Genomic DNA, 25,861 nt, shown 5'->3' on the forward strand with positions numbered 1-25,861 from the left:
TTGCCAGACAAAACTGAGCATGCATTTACAATTAAGATGATAGATCAAGTGCCGCATAACATTTAGGTATATTATTTGAGTATTTCATATGTACAGCAAAACGTCAGGCCATAATTAGAGTGCGATGGCATATTTCAAGTTTCCAACACTTAAGCTAAACCTACAGAGAAATTGACGACTTATGCGCAATGTCATAAACCGAAATGAGGATCTCCGCTCCAATGAGTATAATAATGAGCCATTCGAGGAAATCTGACTTTCTATTTTGAAGAATTTCTTGGAGGAATCGTATATTATGCTGCATATCAAAATGTTAGCTGGTGACAATATTCAACGTTTTTATATTTTAAAAAAGGAACTGCGCAAACAAGGAATATCAGGGTAAGAAAAACCATGAGATTTAAAGAACATGAAAGGATTCATATAACTGAACCCAGCTTTGATTGGAATTTGGCACTTCATCGATTAATTGAAAACGGAATACATACCTCGACAAACTTCAGCTTAAAGTCTAGGCTTGCGAATCTTTGAGTCAACTCAAATTCATCTCTAAGATATTCCCAAATTTGAGCATATTTTGCATCTTTCCATGCAATATCCGATCTGAAAATAAAAGAAACTTTCATGTGACAATACTAAACACAGAGCAAAGAAAGTGTTACCAACCAAGAAAACTAGAGTCACATAAAACAGGTTGTTGCCTTGAAATAAATTCACGTGACGTCAAACAGAAATTATTATAATTCCAAGAAACATGTGCTTGAAAAAGAAAATTAAGAATGATGGTCCGGGGCCAGCTTGCACGTACCTCATTTACATGATCAGGTATTTGTTACATCCCACCGAGACATCAAGGAAAACGATTCATAAGCCTTCACTGGGATAAGAAACTTGAGAGGATCGACGAAGCTGAGAGCGGGATAAATAATTTTAGGAAGCGACTGGAAGGGAAGCAACTGGGCTAGACCACTGATCTTCTGGAGTAGTCTGGCACTGGGAAAGAGACTGTAATCACCGTCGATCCACCATGAGATGATATAACCTCTTTGTACTTCAGAAATACCCGATCCGAAGATAAAAAAGAATCAAATTTTCTGCTAGATCTCGTATTTCCTTGAGAGTGTAGTTCAATTGGTCAGAGCACCGCCCTGTCAAGGCGGAAGCTGCGGGTTCGAGCCCCGTCAGTCCTGATGGATCCAATAAATATATCAATAAATCTCTCCCTTTTTATGAAGGGGAGGCTGGGTCATTTGACGGAAATGGAAGGCTATCCCCTATTAGAGAAGGCCTATGGAGTAAAGAAAAGTGGATGAATTGTTAGAAAAAGGCGGAGGTGGAAGTAGATGGGGACTGGGGAGAATAAAAAACCTCCTTATCGGAATTGTTCTCGTCTGATGCATGGCTGATCAGGGAGGCTACAGAAGGAGAAAAAGCAACGGAGAAAGCCCCAAGGGCGCCATACTCTAGGAACCCAAACTATGTGATTGAATAAATCTTTCTGCGGGTCAAGGGCTCCTTCTCCCTCCCCTTCGTCAAACTCCGATTGATATTTTTTCATAGAGAAATCTCTGATCAAGGATAGACCAAGAGCCTTTTTGCATCATATCTAAGGGATTCCTCGGTTCGAGCCAGAGAAGCAATGTCACTCGGTCATTATCAAACTGACTGCAATCTTTTTCTGTCCGTAAAGATCCCACCAAAGCGCCTTCTACTTCTAATAGATCATGAACTAGATCAGAATCATTCTCAACGAGTCCATAAGAAGTGATCCCATTTTTTTCATCGGGTCCGGATAAAGGCCAAAGATCTTGAGTGACCGATCCGACAGAACAACTCAAAAGATAAAGAAGTATCGTTGATCTCTTCATGCTCGTTCCAAGCTCGAAGTACCATTTGTACAAATAAGAATCCCCTTCGTTACACGACATTTCTCGTTGATTGTTTATAAGGGAAGTATTCTGTAAAAGACACGAAATATCCTAACATGTATATACCAACCAATGATGCAGTGCTAAACGAAATATATCTTTGAATCTATTAAGATGAGAATATCTCAAGCGTAGAGAAAAACAAAAACCAAGCACACACGGCGCCATCTAACATCAACTTTTTTTCTGAAACATCAGCTTTACCTTCTTCTATAAGGTGTTTAGTCAAAAAATCTTCAATAACATCTTCAGTCCATAATTCTAAAAAAGTCTATTGTGAGACATCTTCTATAACCTCAGGACGTCTAAACCAATCTAGAAGATTCACACCCAGGTACTTAGAAACTTCTTTGATTACAATATTCAAGTAATTTGTATCACCACTCTTGAGAAAGTATACTACAAAAGGAACAGCAAGACTGACTATAACTAATTCGATTAGCATATTTTTGAAGAATGATAAGGAGAGCTACCAGATCTCTCTATCTACCAGGACTTCAAACACCGCATAACTCTTACCTACCAAGACTACAAATACCGGATAACTCCATCCAAGGCTTAGGCGTACGGGAAAAAATCACATAATTTTTACCTCTGTTAGTATTTAACCCTAGTCTGGTTTTCAGCCTCTTTATTGCCCACCAATAAGCCACACCCTGGTGTGAAAGGGTATTCTAAAATGAACTACTGAGATTAGGCATGATTATTTACCTATAAATAGTGTTAAAAATGTCTTTTACTTTATATTATAAGCTTTTCTTTCTGCATCAATAAATAAATCATATTCCAAAGGATTCACCATAGAAATAGAAAGTATTGAAAGACCAGACATGAAGAAATTCGAACATTTTCCAGAACATGAATGACACTGATCTCCGGTGGAGGCTCCGTGATGTCTGGAGGCTACAAGGTGTTCCTGTTCCTATGGCGTATACTATAGCAATTAAGGATATGCAAGACGAAGTTAAGATCCCTAAGGATAGTGGATGGGGACTCAGAGCACTTCAGTTGTGAGAGGTTGCACCAAGGATCAACTCTTAGGCCATTTTTATTTGCCTTGGTGATGGATGCATTGACTCAGCAAATACAAGGTGAGGTATCATGGTGCAATGTGTATGCTATTTACAAATGACATACTCCCTCCGTTCCTAAATAAGTGGTTCTTTTAGTTTGAACACACCCTTTAAGAAACTACGCACTCCTACAAAATATGATGTGTTGTTACCATTTACCCCTTATTAAATGTTTTGAAAAAGAATATCTAATTAATGGCTTGTTAAGTAAACAAGGGCAAATTTGGAAGAATATGATCAATTTATTCTTGAAATCTCAAAACACCACTTATTTAGGAACAAAATGAAAAAACACTTATTTAATTTTAAAAAATGAAAAGGTTAAAGAACCACTTATTTAGGAACAGAGAGAGTACTTTTGAGTGACGAGACTCATGCGGAGTTACCATTAGGCTTGAGGCTTGGCGACAAATCCTGGAATCTAAAGGATTAAGGTTGAGCATAACCAAGACAAAGTACTTGGAGTGCAGGTTCAATGACGTAGTGCGTGAGGATGATGTGGCGCATGAGGATGGTGTGGAGGTGAGTCGATATACATGGCATCCATAAGAAAGGAAGTTTCAAATATCTTGAATCTATTATACAAAGCAATGAGAAAATAGACGAGGATATCACACATCATATTGACCTATGATAATTGAAATTGAGGCTCACATCTGGAGTCTTGTGTGATAAAAAGGTCCCATGAAAACGTAAGAAGCGAGTTCTACAAAGTGATGGTTAGACCGGTTATGTTGTATGGAGTGGAATGTTGCCAATCAAGAACTCCCGGTCCAAAATTGAAAGTTGCGAAAATGAGGATGTTAAGATGAAGGTATGGTATACTAGGAGATATAAGATTATAAATAAAGACATCGGAAACAAGGGAAGAGCGGCCTCGATAGAGGATAAGATGTGAAAAACTATAGACTGAGATGGTTCGGACATGTGAAGAGGAGACGCACGGATGATCCAATACAGAGGTGTGCGAGACAAGAGAGGTACAGATAAACCGTAAGTACTGGGCCGAGGTGATTATACAGGACGTGATGCAGTTTTCACCAAGGACATGACACAGCACTTACCGAGGATACGACACAGCTTTAGCTTACCGAGGACAGTGATGTAGCTTCAGCTTACCAAAGACATGACCTTAGGAGGTTATGGAAGATATGGATTAGCCTAGATGGTTAGAAAAGTAGTTGAAAGTTGATCTCGCTTTTTTATTTGACAAGTAAAGATTTTATTTAAAGAATACCAAGATGGTACAACAAAAGTTACATGACTTATCAGCAAACTCTATAAACCAATACTACATATTATATCCTAGCAAGTACAAAAAGTCCACATACTTATCCATCATATCTAAAGTGTTGCGATAACACCAAAAGTAACGATTTTTAATGCATTTATTTTTAACTCTAGATACTTAGAACTTCGTCCCATCAAAGTGTCTCTTGTTCCTTTCTAGCCATAAGGTCCACATTATGCGATTGAGAATAGTTCTCCATATTGGCTTTAAGCTCTCCCCAAACCTCATTTTGTGGGAATATACTAGGTATGATGTTGTTGATTGGCGTTAAGCTCTTTTTAACCTCCTGTGATTGCCACACTTCCACAACAAATTATTAATTTTCTATGATAACACTAATGATATGCCCATATGCTACAGAAAAATTCCCAACACTCCGAAAATCTGCAATGCAAGAAAAGATACTCAATTGTTTCCTCCTTTCAATAGCAGAAATTGCAGCTGCTGCACATCGAAAACCCTCTCCTTGTAACTTTTTTTGTCTTTGGCACGCATCTCTAACTGCTAACCAACCAAAAAAAGTTGGGGATCTCCCTGTTTAATACATCTGTGAAAGCTAAAGAATCCTTGAGGGTTAACATTGATTAAAATGGAAAACTTCACTGTTTAAATGCAAATCCTTATCCATTCTGTCCATTTCTCAACAAAACCCATCAACTTTAACAGTTCTAATAAGCATTGTCAATTAACATGATCATATGCCTTCTCTAGATCAAGCTTGCAAGCCACCCCTTTTTCCTATCTCTTGAACAGATTACCCTAAACTGTCATTGCTAACAAGGCAGCATCAGAGATTTGTCTTCCTTTAATGAAAGCATTATGGTTAGAAGAGACCAACTTGCTAATGGCTGCCTTAAGTCTCTCCAAGCCAGCCCTTTTTACTATCTCTTGAACAGATTACCTAGACTGTCATTGCTAACAAGGCAGCATCAGAGATTTGTCTTCCTTTAATGAAAGTATTCTGGTTAGAAGAGACCAACTTGCTAATGGCTGCCTTAAGTCTCTCCACTAACAATTTAGAAATGATCCTGTACATTCCCCAAGAGTGATGGGTCTGAAATCTTTAACCTCCACAACTCCTTTCTTTTTGGGAATCCAAGAAATAAAAGTAGATTCATACATTTGACAAAAGAGCCCTTCCTATAAAAAATATCCACAGCCCTCCAAACGTCCATTTTTACTATACTCCAGCATTTTTGGGAAAAACAGAAGTTAGAACCATCAAGGCCAGCCAGGAGCCTTGTCACCTTTAAAGGATTTAACCATTGTTAAGTATCCCACATTGGAAAAGAAATGGGTAATTGGTCTCCTTATATGAATTTGAGCAATCCTCCCCTCATAAGCTAGCTTTTGAGGTTGAGTTTGGTCCAAGGTATATTTCTTTATCATGGTATCAGAGCCAAGCACATCCCAAATCTTAGTTCACCGATGTTAGGCCCCCATATTATATTGTCCACGCTCCAGTTAACGAGGTCTGTACGTGGGGGGAGTGTTAAGTATCCCACATCGAAAAAGGGATGGGTAATTGGTCTCTTTATATGGATTTGGGGAATCCTCCCCTCATGAGCTAGCTTTTGAGGTTGAGTTAAGTCCAAGGTCCATTTCTTTATCAACCACCACTTCCAGTTCCTCCTTTGTAAAAAGACTTTCCACCCATTTCTTTTCTTCCACCGACAATTTCTTCATTTCTTAATCTTCCAATATTGGTCTCCAATGCCACAGGCTCAGTAAACAGATTCGACTTCATACAAGAATCCAAGATGTGAGCATTTATAATTCGATCATCCTCCACCAGATCATCTCCAACCTTCAATTTATCAATGTTATTAAATCTTTTGTGAGCATTAGACTGCTTATGAAAAAGTTTCATATTTTTATCCCCTTGCTTAATCCACAAGGTCTCCGGGAAATTTCTTCAGCCTTTGCCACTTCTTCTAACTGCTTCTTAATGGATATTTTTCTTGTCTAATGCTCTGGTTGTTGCCCAAGTGAGAGATTTTTTCTACTACAATCAAGCTCCTTCAACATTGAAGCTTTATTCTTTCTGTCTTGTATCTTCCCAACAGTCTCCTTGTTCCATTTTTTTAGTCTTCTTTAAGCATTCTCAACCTCTTTGCAAGAATAAGATCCGTATCCCCTTCCACCACATAAGAATCCCACCAATTTTGAATCAAATCGGTGAACCCTTCATGTTCAAGCCACATGCTCTCAAATTTGAAATATCATTTCCCTTTTCTCCAATCACCACATATTCTAAAAGAATTGGACAATGGTTTGAAGTGGTTTTGGGCAACATTCTTTGTTTTGATGATTTAAATTGTTCAACCCATCCTATTGAAATAAGAAACCTGTCCAAATCTTGATGCACATAAGTGGTTCCTGCTCCTGAACCATGTAAAATTTCCACCTTGCAGAGGAAGATCTACTAAACATAGATCATTAATAATGTTTGAGAATTCTCTAATTGCTCTGTTGTTTCTAGCTACTCTCGCTTTTTCTTCCTCACACTTAATCACAGTAAAATCACCTCCAACAGCCTATGGTTGAAAAACAATTTCACTAATACCAGCAAGTTCTTTCCATAAGGACCTCCTTAGTTTCCTATCGCAAGGGCCATAAAGCCCTGTGAAAGCATACATATTGAAACCCATCATTAACCTCCTCAAGTACAATGGTAACTGAATGCTGCCCCAAATGATTATCCAAACAAATCCACCTCCTCTTATCCCAAAAAATAAGAATCCTCCCACTGTTTCCTTGTGCTTCAAGCTCCACCCAGTCTGAGCATCTTGAACCTCCAACTTGTATGATACAAGGTAGATCAACTTCCTTCATTTTTGCCTCCGTTAAGCAAACTGTGTCTGCATTCCATCATCTCAATAGCAAATTAACTATCATTCTTTTTTCCTGGTCATTTATTCCCCTCATGTACCAGCAAATGCATTTCAAATTCCTTCATAACTAATCAAAATCCTCCTGTCCCTACTTCTTCCTCCATTGCTGGGTTGTCCTTTGAATCCCACACAAAATTCTATGGCTTTCAATTTTTTCCCACCCTCCTTTCCAGGAGATGTCTTGCCCACAGAAGGAGGTTGCTTCTTAGGTCATCCCTCTTCAATACGTAACAAAAGTTCTAAAAGTTTATCTTCAAAATCAGAAGATTTTAACCCAGAAGTTTACTAATCTTCAACACATTTCTCTTTAAGCATTTTGATGCTTCTATCTGACTTAACTTTTCATTCATGTTTATCACTATGTCTTGTCTGTCTTCATACCACTATAACCTCAAAGTATCAGGAACTTTTGCACTAGCAAGTGGCTCTACAAAAATTGGCAGCACTGATTCGCTATCACTGTTGTAGAAAAAACCTAACGACCATCCATCAATTCCTCATTTGCCTCCATTGGATCATCTTCATGTTCAGACATGTCCATATTTTGGGCTACAGTATCAGCAAATATTGTCTCATCTTCCTGAGACAAATTTTCTACCCCCATTCCCATATCATTGTTTTTCATACATGCAAGCTTTATAATTCTTGATTCGCCATTAACTTTACCTTGCGTCTTTATTGAGCTCAGCCCCGTATCTTTTGAGAGTTGGTAAGTGCCTGGTTGTACTCAACTTCATATCTGAAAGGATCGTAACAAGGTAAGTCTCCAGAATCTAACAAATAAAAAGAAATGCCGGTTTAATAAACATGGGTCGAATTTGGGCCTGAAAGTAAGTTTTCCTTTCTACTCTTTTTCAGCCCAATATTGCTCCCAACTCTATTTAGGCCTGATTTTGCAAATTTACTCCCTTCTCCATAAACCCATTAGATTTGCTATGCTCGACCATCTTAGACGGACCAGGATCCTTACATATCTCTTTTCCTTTCAATGGCACGTAACGCTTATTTAATTTTTGATGAACAATAGTATTTACTCCTTTTTCTGGCACGCATAACTACTCTTGAGGCATCATCTTCTTTGGGAAGGCCCGAAGACATTAATTGTCCTTTCTCCCGACTGCATCTTCTGAGGCATCTATGAGGCATATTCCAGTGATTCTTTGCTAAATTCCAATCAATCTTGGCCGCCCACAATGACAATTCCACCCACAAAGGGATTGTGAATTGCAGGTCATCAACAAAAAACTTCAGATTTGTCGAAGGAATCTCATCAGACATCTTAACACAGATTCTTGCCACTTCAAGTGCTTTCTCTGCCTAGTATCTTCATCAATCTCAAAGAAACCTCCTAATCTTTCTCCAATTATTTTGAAAATATTTTCCTGACCACAGATGTGACGGGAAACCAAATAGCTTGATCGACAATTGCCTAGGCTTGAAATTTTTCAGATAAGATGTCGTAACTGAGGACCACCATTCCAATTTCAACTCCTTTTCATTGAATCTCCACCTTCCCATTTTGATTCTCCGAGCTTGGCACCGGGAAGGGAATTCAAGCAGAAGATATTCTTCACTCAATTCTTTAACGTTGACACCTACTGGGCTAAGTTGCGTGGACTCTTCACTTTCGATGCCTCACCTGTGTCGGATTTTCCAAAAATACAATTCTTTTGGAGAATCCGACACACACCCGTTAAGACATTTTTGAAGAGTCTGAGCAAGATAGCTGTTGGGACTTTCCATAGATTGTTTGTCCAGTTCTGTGATTCCCAGCAAGAAAGAGGTTTCTTTGAGTCACCATTGAAAGACCCCAATATGGATTTATTATGAAATTCTACTCAACTACGTAAAGAACTTGCATCGATTCTGAACTGACTCTTGCCCACAGAATCATCCTCGATTATCTTGATCTCATCTTTTGGCCATTCATCCTTTTGCGTTATCGGAATGTAGCTCTTCTCTCTGGCATAATCTGAGGGTTTGAAACTTTTTTTTTGGCCCTGCATCACAAATAATGTGATCTTTTTAGCAAAGGCCTGCCAACCTGCCTCCTTAATCTCTGGAATAATTATTGCCACTTTACTGTTGCCTTTAACCGCCACCATTCTCATATAATTCCCGATGCTATTAAGATTCTTGTAGAAGAAATAAGAGTACAACCGGCTCTGTTTCTTCGAACTTGTGCATTTTTTTCCTCCTCTGAAACAATATTCTTTCTGTCTATAGTTACTCTGTGGATAAAATTATGACGTCTTTCCAACACTTCAAACCAGTTTTCATTTATCTCCACTACTTCAAAGGATTTGTTCTCAGCATAGAAAAGAAAGGATCTGCCCATGATGTCTTGCTCACTACTACCTTCACCTTTCTCGTCACCGTAAACTAGTCTTAAATTACTCAGTGAAGGAAGTAAGATAAACAAGACACACTCAGCCGAAAACCAGACCCAGTGAAATCTGAATAACCAAGAAAAGATGGAAGCAAATACCTGAATAAACTGGTAGTTTTGAAAAAAGAGTTATGAGGGTTGAAAGGAATCAAAGAAATGGAAGTGAAAGGAAGAGTAATACGCCCCAAACTTGAGAAAGAGATGAGAAAATATTCCGGAAGTCTGAGGAGGTTTCAGAGAGTTAATAGGTTGCGCGATTCCCTAGAGAGAGAAAAAAGACCCATTTTTAAGAGCTGTCTCGCCTATTCCTTAATACTAGTAGTCATAGTATTACTTTTGAGAGTTTCTTGTTATTCCATTTCTGTGACTATTTGATGTTTCTTGCACTGTGATATCATAGAGTTTTGTTGTAGTAGTAGTACCTTTTTGGAATATTTTCTTTAGCATTTTGTTTTGGCTTCTCTCTCATTTTCTGGTTTAGAACTCCTTTGTAATGTTTTTACTTGAGCTGAGGGACTATCAGAAACAGCCTCTCTACCCCAAAAAAGTGAGGTGAGGTCTGCATACATGCTACCCTCCCCAAACCCAACTACCAGTGGGATTGTATTGGGTATGTTGTAGTTGTTGTGAATGACAATGACACTAATTGGGATGCAACAATTAACTTCTGTTTCTCATAACAAGGTAGCCCGGTTCTTGAATTGAAATAGTAATAAATTTAGAAAAAAAAAAAAACACTTGCAAGCCACTTCAACTTCACCAAAGTCCCCTAGTTCCAAGATAGAAAAAGTTAACTTATACACCATACTCTACCAAAATCACAATATTGATAAGAGGAAAACAGGAGGAAGAAGGAATAAAGAAATTCGTAACATATCTAATTAGTTGCAAGTATACCTTTCAAAAAGTCCTAGCTTAAGAATCACATCAGCAAGATTAGAATTTGCCTTGCCAACCAGTTGGAAAAGCTTTTTCCTCTCCATTGTAAAAGTTCCAGTCTTTTCCATTCCACGATTGATGTCTGTAAACTCCGCAACCATTCCATCAACCTGGAATGGCAGAGGATATCAGTAAGAGAGTTACTACAATTAAGAACCTTCTCAGATGATCACAAATAAGTTGGTGGACACCTACTTGGCGAACATAGTAATCAAGAGCAATACTTTGACCAAGAACACTGCCAATGGTTCGGATACCATCTATATTCATATACTGCAACATTATGTAGTCTAATCCCCCTTGCATCCAAGTGCTCAAGGTTGGCTTCTCTCTTACCTCATATTCTAAAATTCCACAATATAGGCATCAGTGAGAGTCCAGAAAACTTTTATTCTTATAAGAGATGAGAGAATTTAAATCTCACTCAAAGTTGGTATAGAAGCACACTTGAGATGACTTAAACATTATATTCCAACAAAGACTAAGAACACAATTCTACACACTGTAAACAGAAGCACAAAGCACAAATCAGGGGATGATCATTTACATATGCCATAGATCATCAAGCTGTCCAATGTACTTAATAACAAGAAATTATTTCAAGTAGACAAACTTGGCTAGACCAAGAACTAGCATCCAACTTCAGTATGAGACTCGCTTTAGTTGATTAGTATAAAGGAAAATCATTAAAATGCACTCCTAGTCCTAACAGCCCTCGAAAGTCATTCAATTTCTGCCATTTTCCATTAAGGTCATCAATTAATGGGAAAGTGAATTTTAGGAAGTGAAGAGATTCTTCCATGAAATTCCATAATTATAAAAATAATGGGCCTGAATGAGCATGTTAGAATTAGTGGCAGCAGAACTCAAGATCCAGGTCACTTCTGTTCCTTGTTTTTAAGCAACCAACTCAAAAATCAAATCCAAATTCCTAACATCACAATGAAATAGCAATGCCTTTCGATTAGCAGTTTTATCTTAAAACCTTTACTACCTCATAAAAATATAGTTCAAACGATATGGTGCCAGAAATAAAAGAAAGAATAAGAATAATAGCATTTGTCCATAAAAAACAAGAAAACTGAACAGACTATATGAGAAATTGCATTTTCTTTTATTAATAAGTAAACTCATAAATCATTTGTAGACTGAATCATTTCCAAATAAACTCACCATCCTTTCTCATCTCCGGTAATAACCCGGAAGCATGTCTTTCAACAATCTTCAGGTATCCATCAACCTCATGATCAGAAACGTTAAACAAGACAATTGAGCCATACTGAAAAACTACCATGTAACAACAATCACTGCCACTTAAGTTGGCACCTAAAGCCTGAAGCAAAACAAGTAAGAATTGCATTAGAAAAAATGTCATAACACTAACTAGAATAGCGAAATTTCTTAAACGCTTATTAAGCAAGGAACGATACAAACAACAACACTTCAATCCGAAAACTTGTGTACCAAAAGAAAAACAGAAGCCCTCAAAAACAAACCTGTACAGAGGAGCAAGCTTGGGGAAAAAGAAAGGAAGATCTCAGACAAAAGAACTTTTAACCCAAAACCTTTGAACAAAACCACCATCAATCAATCAACTACACCTTGATTGCAAACTGGTTGGGATGGTTATGTAGATCTCATATATCCATTCTATTGTAATAAGATCGATTTCATCACAATACTAAGAAATTAGTCTGAGCCAGGTCTATCGGAAACAACCTCTCTACTTCATCTAAGGTGGTATGGACTGCGTACACTTTTTCCTCCCCAGACCCCACTTCCACTTTGTGGGGATACACTGGGAATGTTGTTCTTCTTGTTGTATACTAAGAAATTAGTCTCTTAATGCAAATCAGGAGAATTAGACTCTTAATACAAAGAAGACCTTAATTGATCAGTGGCCATTGGAATTAATCTAGAAAACTAAGCTGCCACCTAAAGTTATTTGTTTCAGTACTCTAAAAGCTTCTTTCTTGAGTAAGGATAACCTCATCGAGAGGAAATTTCAAATAGTCAACAGATGCTACATGTGCTTTATGCAACTCAGAATCAATTAATCACCTGCCTGTTTCTTCACGGCACAGTTGCAACAGATATTAATAACCAAGGTGTCTGGGCCAGTTTGCGCACACCTTGACTAATTCCACAGGATACCTACCACCTCCCACTAGTAATAGGTACAAGGTGACTCTTGACTCCACCACCAAGACTAGGACATATGGAAGAAATCACCTAGTGTTTTTCTCCTGGAATTTGAGCCTGAGATATCATGATTCTCAATCACTTTATCGACCACTAAGCCACATCCTTCGATGCTAGTTGCAGAGGACTTAGAACATGTTCTTTTCACTTTTTGGACCTACTAGGGTCATGTCAGGCTCACTAAAAGCTTTTGTGTGTTCCGGTTCTTGGAAAGTTGGGACGTCCATCAAGCATATCTTCTCTTTGGTTCTTGCCTGTATTTTGCGGTGCTTATGGACAGAGAGGAACAAAAAGTGTTTTGATGGCACCCCAACTCCCATCCCTACCCGTAAATCAAGATGTTTGATTATTCTTTTTGGTTGGTTGAATCTCTCCCCTGTACTCAGTGATGATTTTTTCCTGGAACTTACCACAGCTCCATAGATTTTTGTTGTTAGCTGTTTAGATAGCTTTTTTGCCTTTCTGTGAGATGATATTTTCTTTTTTATAATTGTGCATCTCCTTGATGCTTTTAACTATATTCTTCTTATTTCATCCAAAAAATGCAAATCAGGAGTTCTATAAACCTACTAAAATCCATCATTCACTTCCTACATTGACTTGAAACTCTTTAACCAGATGACAAGAAATCCTAGATATAACAAAAATTTCCGATGAGGCAGAACTGATCAATCGAAGTGAATTCATGTTCACTGGGGTTCACTATGTGGAAATGTAGATGGTCTACTTTCTACCTGTCGCAACCAGATAGAAAAGGTCTATTCTCTGCAGACGTCAGGGAAATTCCTATTTCTGATAAAATTAAATCATGAATCTGGGGAGGTAATTGACGTCTGACGAAGGATTAGTCAAAACCTAACCACAAAATGGTGTATGAACCAATTAGCATATGGAATAGTGTCATTGAGAAATGTGAGAAGAAATTGGCAAGATGGAAGACTCAATATTTATCTCTAGGAGGAAGGTCAACACTTATCAACTCAGTACTGGATGCCTTACCTACCTACATGATATCTCTCTTTACCTTGCCTACAAGGATTATTAAGAGGTTGGATAGTATTGGATAGTATCAAAAGAAAATTCTTGTGACAAGGTAGTAAAGACAGAAAAGGCTTTCATCTTGTAAAGTGGAAATCAGTGACAATTGACAAGAAGAATGGAGGGTTGGGGATAAAGAACCTAAAAATTCAAAGACACTCATGATGAAATGGTTGTGGAAATATGCAAACAATAACCAGCTGCTATGGAGGAAAGTGATTGGGGCTAAATATACTGAAGAAGATAGATGGATGACTAAAGAAGTGAACACACCATACGTGGTTAGCTTCTGGAGATCTATTAGACACTGATGGAGTGAAGTTAAAAGCAACTCAAAGATTTTGAAGTGATGGATGGAAACAAGGCAAGGTTCTGGAAGGATAACTGGCACGAGGAAGGAAGGATGTAAGTGCTTTTTCCAGATATCTACAACTTGATATTGTTTCAACAGAGGACTACAGCAGAATTATGGCCACGACATGGGTGGAACTTCAATTTCAGAAGGCAACTAAATGATTGGGAGGTAATGAGAGTAGCTTAATTTTTTAATATTGTGGGTTCATGCAAAGGACTGCAGACAGGGGAGGATGTACTATAGTGGATGGGAAATGAAAAGGGATTGTTCAGAGTCAACAAAGCCTACAAGATGATGAACCAAACAACTCAACAGGGTCCAAGATGGCCATGGAAGCAAATATGGAAAAGTAGGATACCTCACAAAGTGTCATGCTTTGTCTAGTTATTGGCCAAAGAAGCAGTTCTTACACAGGATAATGTGATGAAGAAAGGGATAACCTTGTGCTCTAGATGTTTCCTCTGTGGAGAAACCATAGAGACTGTTAACCATCTATTTCTACATTGTAAGTACACTCAACAACTTTGGAGAATTTTCTTAAGACTTAAAGGCATTTCCTGGACAATGCCTAGGAAAATATCTGAGACTTTAAAGTGCTGGGAGGAAGAAACACGCGAAGGACAAAGGTAGAAGGAAAATTATCCCTGGTGCTATACGGAAAGAGAGGAATTCTAGATGTTTTGAGAGCATAGAGAATAGTGTGCTGAAAGTTAAACTCAACTGTATTTTGCTTTTATGTTTTTGGTGTAATCAACTATACTCTAATGATACTGCCTCGAAAATTGATGTTCTAGACTCAATTTACATATAGAGCAGTGGATTTAGGAGTACTCTTGTATATAGGGTTTCAGTACAACCCATCTACTGTGTGATATAATACAAAGTTAACAAGTTCAAAAGAAAGATTGCAAGAATGCAACAAAATAATCTCAACTACAAACCGAAGGGGCTCAACATCAGTGAACAAAGATTTGGAATAGGCCTGGCTCTGATAACATGTGAGAAATAATGGAGAAAAATATTATTGAATTGTGTGTCTAAATTATTACAATGAGATCCTATTTATAGACACTACGTTACTATCCTTTTTCAAGTTCCTATTCCTACTCTTATTCGATCAGTAACAAACTCGGTCCCTATAATTTTTATGCACCAACTTGAAGAGGAGTCTTACGTAGAAGGTGCAAATAAATTGGACTTGGATAGAAAAGTGAGAACACAAATCCTGAATCAAGAAATGCAAATATGAACACTAAAGAATGTAAATATGTAACAAAAAGATTTGTATAGGGTTTGAAGATCGGAGCTTAATCAATTTTATATTTTTCTTTTATTTTCACTTTATGTTTCTAGAAGTTGCTCGGACTCTTCAAATATGTCTATGGATGCATGTCGGATCATCCAAAAATACAACATGGGTGCGGGAACATTTTTAGAGAGTCCGAACAACTTAGTCCTATAGTGTGTCTAATGTCGTTTGGTCCTTTTTATTTACCTTTTAGTCCCTAAAGTTGGTCACAACAGTAGTTGCCACGTGTTAGGCTGGTTAGATCGTGTAGGGTCTCGTTAAACATAGCCCATTTAGTTAGGATATCTTGAACGAAAATATGAATTTATCTTTTGTTTTTTTCTGTTCCCTTCTTTTGTTTATCCTTTCAATGGCGATTCCAACGTGGGAATATCAGAGGCGACGATTCTCGGCCCCAATTCCCACTGCAATGTATCATCACACTATTACTACGATCATCTTCTATACTCTCAGCCACAGGATTCCCGTGAAGTTCAGCGAATGGAAAGGCAGATGATGCCTGTTGATCGGACCTATTTCTACCAAGCTACCAGTTCCGAGCAGCCATCATGGAGTTACCAAAATCACCATTTCCATGAATCGCTTAATCCATACAAGGTTCACACACAGGAAACTGAGCAGCTGAATTCAACCTAGCCTTTGTATGTACATCACCATTCTAATGGTATCATGCAGATTCCATGTGCTTATCAAGTTGACGGTAACTATACACAGGTTACTACTTCGTCAAGTAGGGTGATGGTTCGGTAGTGTCAGTAACAGCCATTGCTTCTGCACCTACATACAGAGATCAGCTGACAATATCCACAAGATTCAGGAAGAATAGGAAGAAGAGGGAATATGTTAGTATCTACCATAGCCGTACTAGAAAACACTGGCATAATGCACCAACACAGAACCCTCTTTGATAAATACCAACCTGGTTACCTCAGGAAAGTGAGTGAGAGGTATTTAAAAAAAAAAAAAGCAGTAAGTTGTCTAAGCAAACATCATCATCTCTCCCCAAAATCATCGCAACATCAGTAATACAGGAGGATAAAGAAGAACGCACAGGTGGAAATTAAAAATAAGATTGAAGGAAATTCAGTAGAGAACTTTGATAAAAGTTCTCACAGGAAAGAGACCGCTGAAAGTGGTGCAGATAAGATGTTCACCAAACGTTTGAAAGAAGGTTGGAAAACTTTAATAGACACTTCCTGTTCTGCTAATGAGGATATTAGAAGGGGGAAAGTGTAGCAATAATAGGTAATAAAGAAAGGGAGGACCAGATACAAGGTTTGGTTCTAATTGTGGCACACAATTGTTGGTCATTCAAATTGTGGCACACACCAAGTGTATGATGAATGTCCTCAACATGAGGAAGCTGAATTTAATAGGCTTCCATTAGTAAGAAAGAATTATCATCAGGATACCTATGTGAAAATGGAGTCCCTAGGCTTGAGAAGTGAGTTTTTTATAGACTACAAAGACAAGAACATAGAAGTCTCAACTCTTACGATGAGAAATAGTTTCGGCTCTATAGATGAGCTTATGGAAGTGTTAGAACTGAATCACTCTGGAAGACTTATCAGTGGACTTGATCCAGGTGCAGAATTGCAGGTTATTGTGGAAAGCAACAAAAGGTTGGCCAAAATTAAGGAGTTGAGGAGGCAAAATATGAACTGAAAGAAATTGTTCATTATCTACTAGACCACAAAGGTTTCACTCATCGTGGTGGGTAATTTCCAAATGAGATTTTATTTCATGATCTTCCTAAACCTAGAGCTCAAAGAGTGACAGACCATTTTGAAGAGTTGAGGAAAATAAAGTCAATTCAGGGTATTGATCAATATAGCAAATGGCTTCGTCATAACATTGGCATAAATGCTTGGATTTTTCTGAAGAGAAATATCACCTACTTGTCTGTGGGAGGTCATAGGCATCCTTCAGTTATTGCATGGGGAAACCATCATAAACCATTTAGTTGTGGGAGGATCAACTAAAGCCTTATATGCTCTAGATGTTCTTGAAATGCCCATGAGAATATTATATGTTGGGCTGAATTGATCTTGGTCGAGCAGTTACCTCCTTATGATGTTGTGGTCCTTGCAAATCACGGTGTTGGCTGGAGTAGAAGTGTTAGTTGTGTTCGTAATAAAACAATGCGTGCAATGATGCTAGATGAGGTCGATATATGTCTTGTCTCGACCTTCACTGGATTATTCTTTCTATGTACAATCACAACATCATTTCTTCTTCTTTTTTTTGACAAAGGTAACATTTTGTATATTAATCATCTGCAAAAGGCTGGTATCCAAAAATTTTCAACCTATCCTGCATCCAGAGGTGTAGGAGTAACAGCAAATGAGGGGAAAAAAGAAAAAGAAAAGATATCCCTAGATCCTCCTCCATCTTAATAAGGATCCTAGTATGTCTTCAATAGCCACAGGATCATCTATATACTCAAAACTACACCAATAGCAAAAAGTGATAATGCAGTTCATTTTAATCGTGTGTAATGGGCTGCTCTTGTTCTCAAAACAACTAGAATTCCTCTACTTCCATATAGTCCAGATAACTGCCGGGACAATTCTCCATCTGCTCTTATCAGTACTACCACTGCTTCCATGTTCAGCCTGTTCTGTTATTTCAAGAACAGTCTAGCACTCTAGCTTATGCCTCTGAAACTAGTAAATAGATTCCATAACTGGCTAACCAATTTGTAGTGTAGAAACAGATGGTTGATTGTACTGCTCACAGAAAAAACATCTTGGACTCAACTGGAACCCCCTCTTCATGAGATTCTCTTGTGTAAGAACAGCCTCCTTTACCACCAACCAAGAAAAGACAGCCACTTTATGTGGGATCTTTACCTTTCATATAAGTTTCCAAGGTAGAAACCTTATTTGATTTCCCAACTGGCTCATATCTCTATATATGCTGAGTTGAAAGTGAAGTAACCTTTACTTTGACAATTCCATCTGAGAGTGTCTTCTCCTTCATTGAGACCTGAAAACTGGTCAAGTGTGCCATAAAACTCACCTAACCTCTCCAACTCACAATCTTGCATTAATCTTCTATAGGTCAGTTCCATCCATGCTCAGACCATACTTCTTGAAGTGTAGACATCGATTGTTCATTCAGTTAATATGAGACTTCCATTTCCTAGCCAATTATCAACAACAACAACAAACCCAGTGTATTCCCACATAGTGGAATCTGGGGAGGGTAAGATGTACGCAGTCCATACCACTACCTCCGGAGAAGTAGAAAGGTTGTTTCCGATAGACCCCCGTCTCAAGACAAAGAATAATAATCAAATCCGTAATAAAGCATGAAACAAGATGACATGACATAAATACTACACCCACAAGGAATAGTACACAAAGACTAGTAAACAAGTTCATAATAAAGCATGAAACAAGGTGGCATAACAAGAAAAGTACACCCACCAAGTAAAACCCTACCCTAAGGACCCAAACTGGCACTAGCCTTCTATCCTAATTCGCGTCCTCCAGATCTTCCTATCTAGGGTCATGTACTCAGTAAGCTGTAACAGCTCCATGTCCCACCTAATCATCTGTCTCCAGTATTTTTTCAGTCTACCCCTACCCCGTCTGAAACCATCCAAAGCTAGCCTCCTACACCTACGAACCGGGGCATCCGTGCCCCTCCTCATCACGTGTCCGAACCATCTCAATCGGGCACGTGATGAGGAGGGGCATCCTAGCCAATTATCTTTTCAAAAATTGATCTTCCTGCCACTGTTCACCTTGAAACTAGTTTTCATAAAGAAACCATGTCATAGATTCCTAATTGATCTCCACAAACTAGTTTCTAATGCAGTACTTACTTCCTTTGGATCACCTTCCCCGGAGAGACTGATCTTCTAAAGTAAACTTCCATAACTACTTCATGAGAAGACTTTTGTTTTGCTTTCTCAAATTCCTAATGGCTAGTCCACCTTGCTTCTTGGACAGCAACAAAGTTCTCCATTTGACCAGATGGAAACATTTATATTCTTTTTCACCCTGCCAGAAAAAATTTCTCCTAAATGCATCTATTCTTTCTTCCACCTTGATAGGAAGGGGAAAAACAGACATCAGATAAGTTAGATGGTAGTTGTCCTACTTCCCCACCCAAGATGTCGTACTAATTATTGCATTCTAGTTACTTCATTGAAAGGGAAAATGAGGCTCTTCCTCCAATTGATGTCCTGGGACAGCCTCAAATAAGATAAGAATTATCCTCAAAAACTTTAGTTGACTGTCATCTGCATCACAAAAGATCAAAAGATCAGAGTATCATTTGCATATTGCAGATGAGAGTGACTTCTAGTCGCTTGCTCCCTTCTTTTGCCACATTAAAACCCCTCATCCATCCATTTCTGCGAGTTGTTTTGAAGATATTGTTCAGGCCTTCTATGGCTAGAAGGAATAGGAATGAAGGAGTGGGTCACCTTGTCTCAGGCCCTACTTGCAAGGAAGAATCCCTCTGGAGAACCATTTATCAACATAGAGTACTTGACAATACTAATACAGAACCTTATCCATCTGACCCATTTTGTCCCAAAGCCCATTCTCTGCAGCATTCCAAGTAGGTACTCCCAGTTGACATGATCATATGCCTTTTTTATATCCAACTTGCACATTATTCCTGAGGTCTTGTCCTTCAATCTAGAGTCTAGACACTCATTTGCAATGAGTACATTAGTAATTTGTCTTCCCCTCGGAAAAGCCATCTTTGCGTGTCAACGATCTTTTGCATCACATTCTTTAACCTTTCTGTGAGAATTTTGGAGATCAACTTGTATGCACTTCCTATCAAGCTGATTGGCCTGAAATCTCTTAATTCTTTAGCTCCATTCTTCTTTGGGACGAAGGCAATGTATGTTGCATTGAAGCTCTTTTCAAAGACTTCGTGCGAATGGAAGGAATAGGAAGTTCTGAATAGTTGCCATTAAATCTCCCTTTAAAATCTCCCGACACTTCACAAAGAAACACATGGTGTACCCATCCGATCCTGGTGCTTTGTCAATAGTACAAGCCTTAAGCCCCCCCTAAGGACCTCATCTTCCTCAAAAGGTTTCTCTAGATCTTATTGCTCCTCACTACTGATCACAGGGAATGAATTCATGTTGTAGGAGGGTCTGGTAGAATAAAACCATTTCCTTCTTGATGTCTGCAATTTTAGTTATCTCATTACCTTCCATCACCAGTTTATCAATATGATTGGTTCTTTTGTGTACAATTTGCAATCCTTGGGAAGAATTTAGTGTTCTTACCCCCTTGTTTAATCCATAATGCTCGTGATCTTTGTCTCCAAGCTATTTCCTCCTCTTTAGCATAATCTTCAAACTCCTTGTTTAACTCTGCCTTCTGAACTACTTCATCATCGGATAAAGGTCTGTCCCGCTGGATATTATCAAATTTAGTGATTTTGTTAAGCAATTCTTTCTTCCTCTTTTCAAGATTACCATATGTGTTAGAACTACACACTTTTTGTTTGGTCTTCAGAGCTTTCAATTTAAAGGCTAATATGTAATCTGGCCTCCCCTCAAACTCAAAAGATGTCCACTAACCTTTGATTTTGTCATTGAAATCCTCCGTCTCCAGCCACCACCCTTCAAATTGGAAATAAGATTTAGCATAAACCCAACTAAGCGCAACTAGAGAATGATTTGAACAAACTCTTGGCATCAATTCTTGCTTTACATTATTGAACTCCCCAACCCCCATCCCACCCACTCAGTAGAGCATAAAATTCTATCAATTTTGAAGCCAGACTCAATATTGCTTCCCCTAGTCCAAGTGTAATTTCCCCCAACAAGTTGTGGATCAATCAGCTCCATATCCTCTATTGAATCAGAAAATTCATCCATATAGATGGAAGTTCTAGAGCAGTTTCTCTTTTCTGAGGCATATCTTACGATGCTGAAATCACCATCTAGAATCCATGATCCAGTGAAGAGGCTTGGCTTCTAACTGCCCCAATTTCCCGCCATACTTCTTGTCTCTCAAGGTTGCATGTGGGTGCATACACCTCTCTCATATGCCATACAAAATCACTGTTCTTAGACTTGACAAGTCAAAGTGTAAGAGCCAGTTTCCACAACTTTGCCCTCCTAAGCTTTACGATCCCATAGAACATAGATCCCCCCTCTAGTACCACTAGCCTCTAGCTGGCCATATTTGACTCCCCTGTTTCCCCAAACCTATCTAATAGCCTCCCCATTTTCTCCTTCTAACTTTGTATCTTGAAAACATACAATATCTGCCCTCCACTCCTGTAACACACTATTAATAATTCTCCTCTTATCCCTGCAATTCAGTCCCCTCACATTCCATGATATTATCTTCACATTCATCATGAACCTGAGATTTTTCCTTCCCCTTGGTTCTTGAGCCATTACTCTCAAAACTTCATCAATAGCCAACCCCTTTAATTCCTGCAAACCCCTAATTTTGGTGAATGCCCCACTTAATTTTCCGCTTCCTTGATCACAATGTTCCTTTTACTATCTATTTTTTTGAAAAGGGCCAAAGCTTCTTTTCTGCACCCGTTGAAGACCACTCCGAACTCCTTAATGAAAGTCTGCAAACTTGTTATTGAGCTTCCACCTTCTTGTATAAATTCCGGTGTCCCGCGAGGCATCTAGCAAAACAAAAGTTAGCCACTCCACGGTTTTCTTGTTAAACTTGGTATGCGCATCAAATTCCTACTTCTTTCCACCTATTCGAACCAGGTTTTTGTCCTACTGATCAATCTCGCACTATCATAGGACTTGAAACCAACTGCAAAATAAATTTTGTTCTCCCCATGATGCTACTTAAAACCTATTTTAGTGATTGTTTCATGATCACAGTGGATGATAACTGTTGGCAAAAGGAAAGAAAGGTTCAGTTCCAGTAGAGACTCGCCAAACAAATGTGTTCTGCAAACCTAGAAAGTAGGAAAGAGGAAGCTCTCGAAAAATGTGCCTTGGAGTACTAAAATTAACTTACAACATCACTTCTAAACTTTCAGGTATGAGGAAATTGATGTGTTATCTTTTAAATGTTGGATATTGGCTTGGGAAAGGTGAAAAGAAGGTCTCCGAAGGTAATTACAGGTTCTTTGCCACCTCAGGAAGGTACTACACTAGATGTTGTAAACAGCCTGGAAGAAGATAAGACTTTGAAATGGCAAGCTATAGAAGGTGAAACTTATTTCCATATTATATAAAAAATTTGTGAATTTAGCAGGATATGTTCTAAAAGGACAGAGACGGCCCAAGAGGTATCTTTTTGTATCTGCTTATTATGCTTTGCATCACTTACCAGTGAACTTTGTAAAGAATCAGCCAATTGATTTTGTTGGAATCAAAAAGATTGGGTGGTATGATGAAGAGGACATTGGTATTAACAGTCAGTCTATGCATTTGACAAATAAGAGCACCTTTTTTTAATATAAGGTAAGTGTATTTCATTCCTAAACAAGGTCGAGTTGGTCATAGGTCATATACAAAGGAAAATATCAAAAGGTCAAGAATCTATAAAATCTGATTCTCTACAAAGTTCACACATTCTTCTATACCACTTGGAATTTTATGGGTACAGCAAAAGAAATAAGAGACCAGAGACTATTCCTCACTTGAGAAAAACTCGACTCTATCCCCTCAAAAGCTCTCCTATTTCTCTCATTCCAAATAACCCACAAGGGACCAAATTCTATGCCTTGTGTCTTCTCCTCTTATTCCCGCTTCTCCAACAAAACATTAAATCCTCCACAGATTTTGGCAACATGAAACTCCGAACCACTGAAGCATATCCCACCATAATCTTATGGTAAAGGCACAATGTATGAGAAGATGATCCACTTCTTCCCCCGTCTCCTTACACATGTAACACCAGATGACACAAATAACCTTTGTGTTTGTGTTTTATGCTCAACTATCTGTGTTCATGCAAGCTACTGCAATATTAGTTGTGATCTTTCTTATTGGGATATTACTCCAATGGTGGTTGGCAATGGTATCAATAGCTACTTCACTGATTCATAATGGAACTCATTCTTGGTGCATTATACCAACCTCTTGGTATCATTTTCTCTCAAGGTCATAATCATATTGTGACTTCATCATTAGAGTATTGCAGCTACGGTTCCTTGCAGCTCCACAGTGTTTTAAGTAGCATGGTGAAATTCTTCCCGTTGCTCTAAATTTTCAGTACAATAAGATACTTTGTTGAAGATTTTACTGCTTCCCTAGAGTGGTGAATTGTTCAACCAGCAGAGCAAAAACTTCTTGTATCATTTAAACAAGTTGAGGAACCTTCAACCAGTGAATATGTTTCATGATTTGGACAAGTCCATGGTGTTGCTGTTTGCAGGTCTACTGGTTGTGATGGCTGCTCACCACTCTGAGATAGCAGATGGCTTCTCAACAACAACAACAACAACAAACCCAGTGTATTCCCACCTAGTGGGGTCTGGGGGGGTAAGATGTACACAGTCCATACCTCTACCTCTGATGAAGTAGAAGGCAGATGGCTTCTCAATAAACATAATTATTTCTGGTGTTGTATTTAACTTCATAGAAGGTGAAATTCCCTTTGTGACTCTTAAGATGAAACCATATGGTGGCATTAGTGATGGATCAGATTAAACGTGTTCCTCCCAAGTGAGTAAAATGGGTGCAGTAGTACTTGATCATCATTGTGGAGACCACTGCTTCAAAACATGTGGTGTCAAGACATCTGCAAACGGTGCTGCAATTGCTACTTACAGGATTGGGACAGCAGCCCAAAAGTGTAAGATGATGAATCCTCCTGCATTTGAGCAAACTGGTGCTTTTCCTTTTGCAATTGGAATGATGTCTCTGAAGCTTATGTCAGCATGTATAAATACCATTAAATGGCCAACACAAGTTCAAGGACTCCAAAATTTATGAACCTTGAGGACAAGTTTCTTTGAAGAGGGATGGAATGTAACAATTGAGAGATTTGGATCCAGTTTGACGGTAGGAGCTTACAACTTTATATTCTTATTTTATTTTCACTTTATGTTTTAGTGTCTTATAGTGTGTCTAATGTCGCTTGGGTCCTTTTTATTTACTTTTTAGTCCATAAAGCTGGTCAAAGTTGTAGTTTCCATGTGTTAGGCTGGTTAGATTGTGTAGGTTTCTTGTTAAATACCTGGTATTCCCATTTTGTTAGGATAACATGAATGAAAATCTGAATTTAATCATTACAAAATATAAAAACTAACAAACCCTCTCTCAACCTGCTCTCCCATTACTCTTCTAACAGATTATATTTTCATAAAATCAGCCAAAAAAGGTCCAAAACACCAACGAAATTTATAACGTTTGACCCTTACAATCATGTTATTCCTGGGACAGAGGGTGTCCAAACTACCAGTCCAAATACACATAATATACTCCATATATCAACTGTAAGCAAAATTATTCAAATACAAAGGCAGAAGATACACTCACACTGGGTGCCTTCTTGGTGTCCCCAAATCTTAAAACAACATAGTTCGTCATCCGGGACGAAGGTGGAACGAAATTCTGCTTGCTCTGCTCCACTAAACTCCTCAAATCTACACTGCAAAACAATCACCATGGATGGTTCAATTAATGCTTTCGTATTTTGAACGGGAATGAGAAAAAGAGCTAGAAATCCAAACCTAGTAGAGAAAAAAAATGCCCTAACAGGGATATATGGCTTAACAGCGGTAGCACTAGCATCATCATCATCCTCTTCACGCTCCAAAGCCAATTCCTCAGTTTCCCCAATCTCCGAGCATGAAACGGCATCGTTCCAATCCACCGTGTGCGCTGAGGACGATATGGAAGAGATGCATTTGGACATAGCAAAATTAGGCTGCTTCTTATGAGAAGAAATGAAGCTGTGATTCACAGAATGTGATTGCCGCTGGACAATGAGAGAGAAAGTTAGAGTAGAAGAATTCTGTAGGTTTCGGGAGAGAGTGTGGAAAACACAAGGGTTTGTAGTTGTGGAGTGAGTGAAGAGAGTTCGAAAAGCTTTGTTGAGCCGAGGAATAGAGGAAGAAATAGCTGTGACAGACTTCATAGGAGCAGCGTGGGATGGAAGAAACAGAACTCGGCAACGCTTTATGCGTTGTCCTCTGAGGTTTTCAGCCGCATCCTGCTTTTTGCTAGTACTTTTAATACGGGCGGCTCAGCCTGTGACTGTTAGGGGTAGTTTGGTAATATAAATACTTTTGGAATAAAATATTAATTTTGAGATAAAAAATTTGATAGTTTGTTTGATTGGTTAATTTGGAATAATTTATATCAATACTATTAAATAGTATTGAGATAAGTTATTTATTAAATAGTATTGAGATAAGTTATTTTATATATTTGGTGGAATAATAATTTCATCCTAAGTTATACTTGGAATACAATTATAAATAGACACAATTACCTACTAAATCCTTGATTATCACTTTATATAT

At 38.4% G+C, this 25,861-nt stretch overlaps 1 protein-coding gene across 1 annotated transcript; it reads right to left on the reverse strand.

The window, feature by feature from the left end:
• LOC107850960 (protein RETARDED ROOT GROWTH-LIKE) lies at positions 1–25,585 on the reverse strand. Its single transcript, XM_016695821.2, has 7 exons — positions 25,067–25,585; positions 24,873–24,984; positions 11,688–11,847; positions 10,710–10,858; positions 10,473–10,624; positions 489–603; positions 1–298 (listed from the first exon to the last, which is right to left on the reverse strand). Exons 1-7 carry the CDS (start codon positions 25,471–25,473, stop codon positions 161–163), a joined length of 1,233 nt encoding a protein of 410 aa, XP_016551307.1. The 5' UTR covers positions 25,474–25,585; the 3' UTR covers positions 1–160.
• Positions 25,586–25,861: the final 276 nt, after the last annotated feature.

Source organism: Capsicum annuum, chromosome 12 (assembly GCF_002878395.1).
Source record: "Capsicum annuum cultivar UCD-10X-F1 chromosome 12, UCD10Xv1.1, whole genome shotgun sequence".
NCBI lineage: Eukaryota > Viridiplantae > Streptophyta > Magnoliopsida > Solanales > Solanaceae > Capsicum > Capsicum annuum.

What these genes read in the sequence shown, in the direction of transcription:
- LOC107850960 (XM_016695821.2), bottom strand. Translation starts at nt 25,473, where the DNA reads ATGAAGTCTGTCACAGCTATTTCTTCCTCTATTCCTCGGCTCAACAAA. An exon ending in GCATTTTTTTTCTCTACTAG is followed by an intron (nt 24,985 to 25,066) that starts GTTTGGATTTCT and finishes ATTGTTTTGCAG; the next exon opens with TGTAGATTTGAGGAGTTTAG. An exon ending in TTAAGCTGAAGTTTGTCGAG is followed by an intron (nt 299 to 488) that starts GTATGTATTCCG and finishes TTTGATATGCAG; the next exon opens with CATAATATACGATTCCTCCA.